Source organism: Cynoglossus semilaevis, chromosome 15, assembly GCF_000523025.1.
Source record: "Cynoglossus semilaevis isolate Cse_v1.0 chromosome 15, Cse_v1.0, whole genome shotgun sequence".
Taxonomy (NCBI): domain Eukaryota; kingdom Metazoa; phylum Chordata; class Actinopteri; order Pleuronectiformes; family Cynoglossidae; genus Cynoglossus; species Cynoglossus semilaevis.
Window position 1 is genome coordinate 19,581,814 of NC_024321.1, and position 920 is coordinate 19,582,733.

General features: G+C 50.3%; 1 protein-coding gene across 1 annotated transcript in view; it reads left to right on the forward strand.

Annotated features, from left to right (window-relative positions):
- LOC103391457 (plastin-2-like) overlaps positions 1–920 on the forward strand; it is a 6,470-nt gene that overhangs the window by 2,510 nt on the left and 3,040 nt on the right. The window contains 3 exon segments of the mRNA XM_008327726.3: positions 14–95; positions 376–541; positions 621–807. Of these exon segments, the coding sequence (XP_008325948.1) occupies positions 14–95; positions 376–541; positions 621–807 (435 nt within the window).

Sequence of the window (920 nt, forward strand, 5' to 3'; positions counted from 1 at the left end):
TGTGACTGGACAGTAAACTCATCAACATGTCTGTTCCTGAAACCATCGATGAGAGGACCATCAACAAGAAGAAACTCACTCCGTTCACCACGCAGGTCAGGTGACGGCTGAGCCCCCGCCCCCCATGTTCAGCACTCTTCACACAAACACATCAAAGTACATGTTATTCTGCTATCGTCACTGGTATCGTCACTGGTATTGTCACTGGTATCGTCACTGGTATCGTCACTCTCGTGTTCTAGAATGTGACGTCTTAGACGTTCTGTTCGTACAGAAGTACTTCATCTCTAGTACTCTTGTTCTCAATACTGACATGGTCCTGGTCGTCAACTGATGATGATGATGATGATGAAGATGAAGTTTTCTCACCAACAGGAGAATCTGAACTTGGCTCTGAATTCAGCCTCAGCCATTGGCTGTCAGGTGGTCAACATTGGGGCCCAGGACCTGAAGGAGGGCAAACCTCACCTGGTCCTGGGCCTCCTGTGGCAGATCATCAAGATCGGACTGTTTGCTGATATAGAGTTGAGCCGAAATGAAGGTGTGTTGACCGTGAGCACCAGGTGACCGTGTTGTTGTTGTTGTTGTTGTTCTGACTGTTGGTGTGTGTGTGTGTGCAGCTCTGGCGGCGCTCCTGAAGGAGGGGGAGACCCTGGAAGACCTGATGAAGCTCAGTCCTGAGGAGCTGCTGCTGCGCTGGGCCAACTTCCACCTTCAGAAGGTCGGCATGACCATCTCCAACTTCTCTGGAGATATCAAGGTAGGAGACCAGTCACGCTGATGATGTCATAGAACGTTTGATAGTCTGTGGTCCTGACAAAAAACCTAGACCCTAATGTTGACCGTCTGTTTACCTCCTCCTCCTCCTCTTCCTCCTCCTCTTCCTCCTCCTTCTTCTCCTCCTCCTCCTCCTCTTCCTC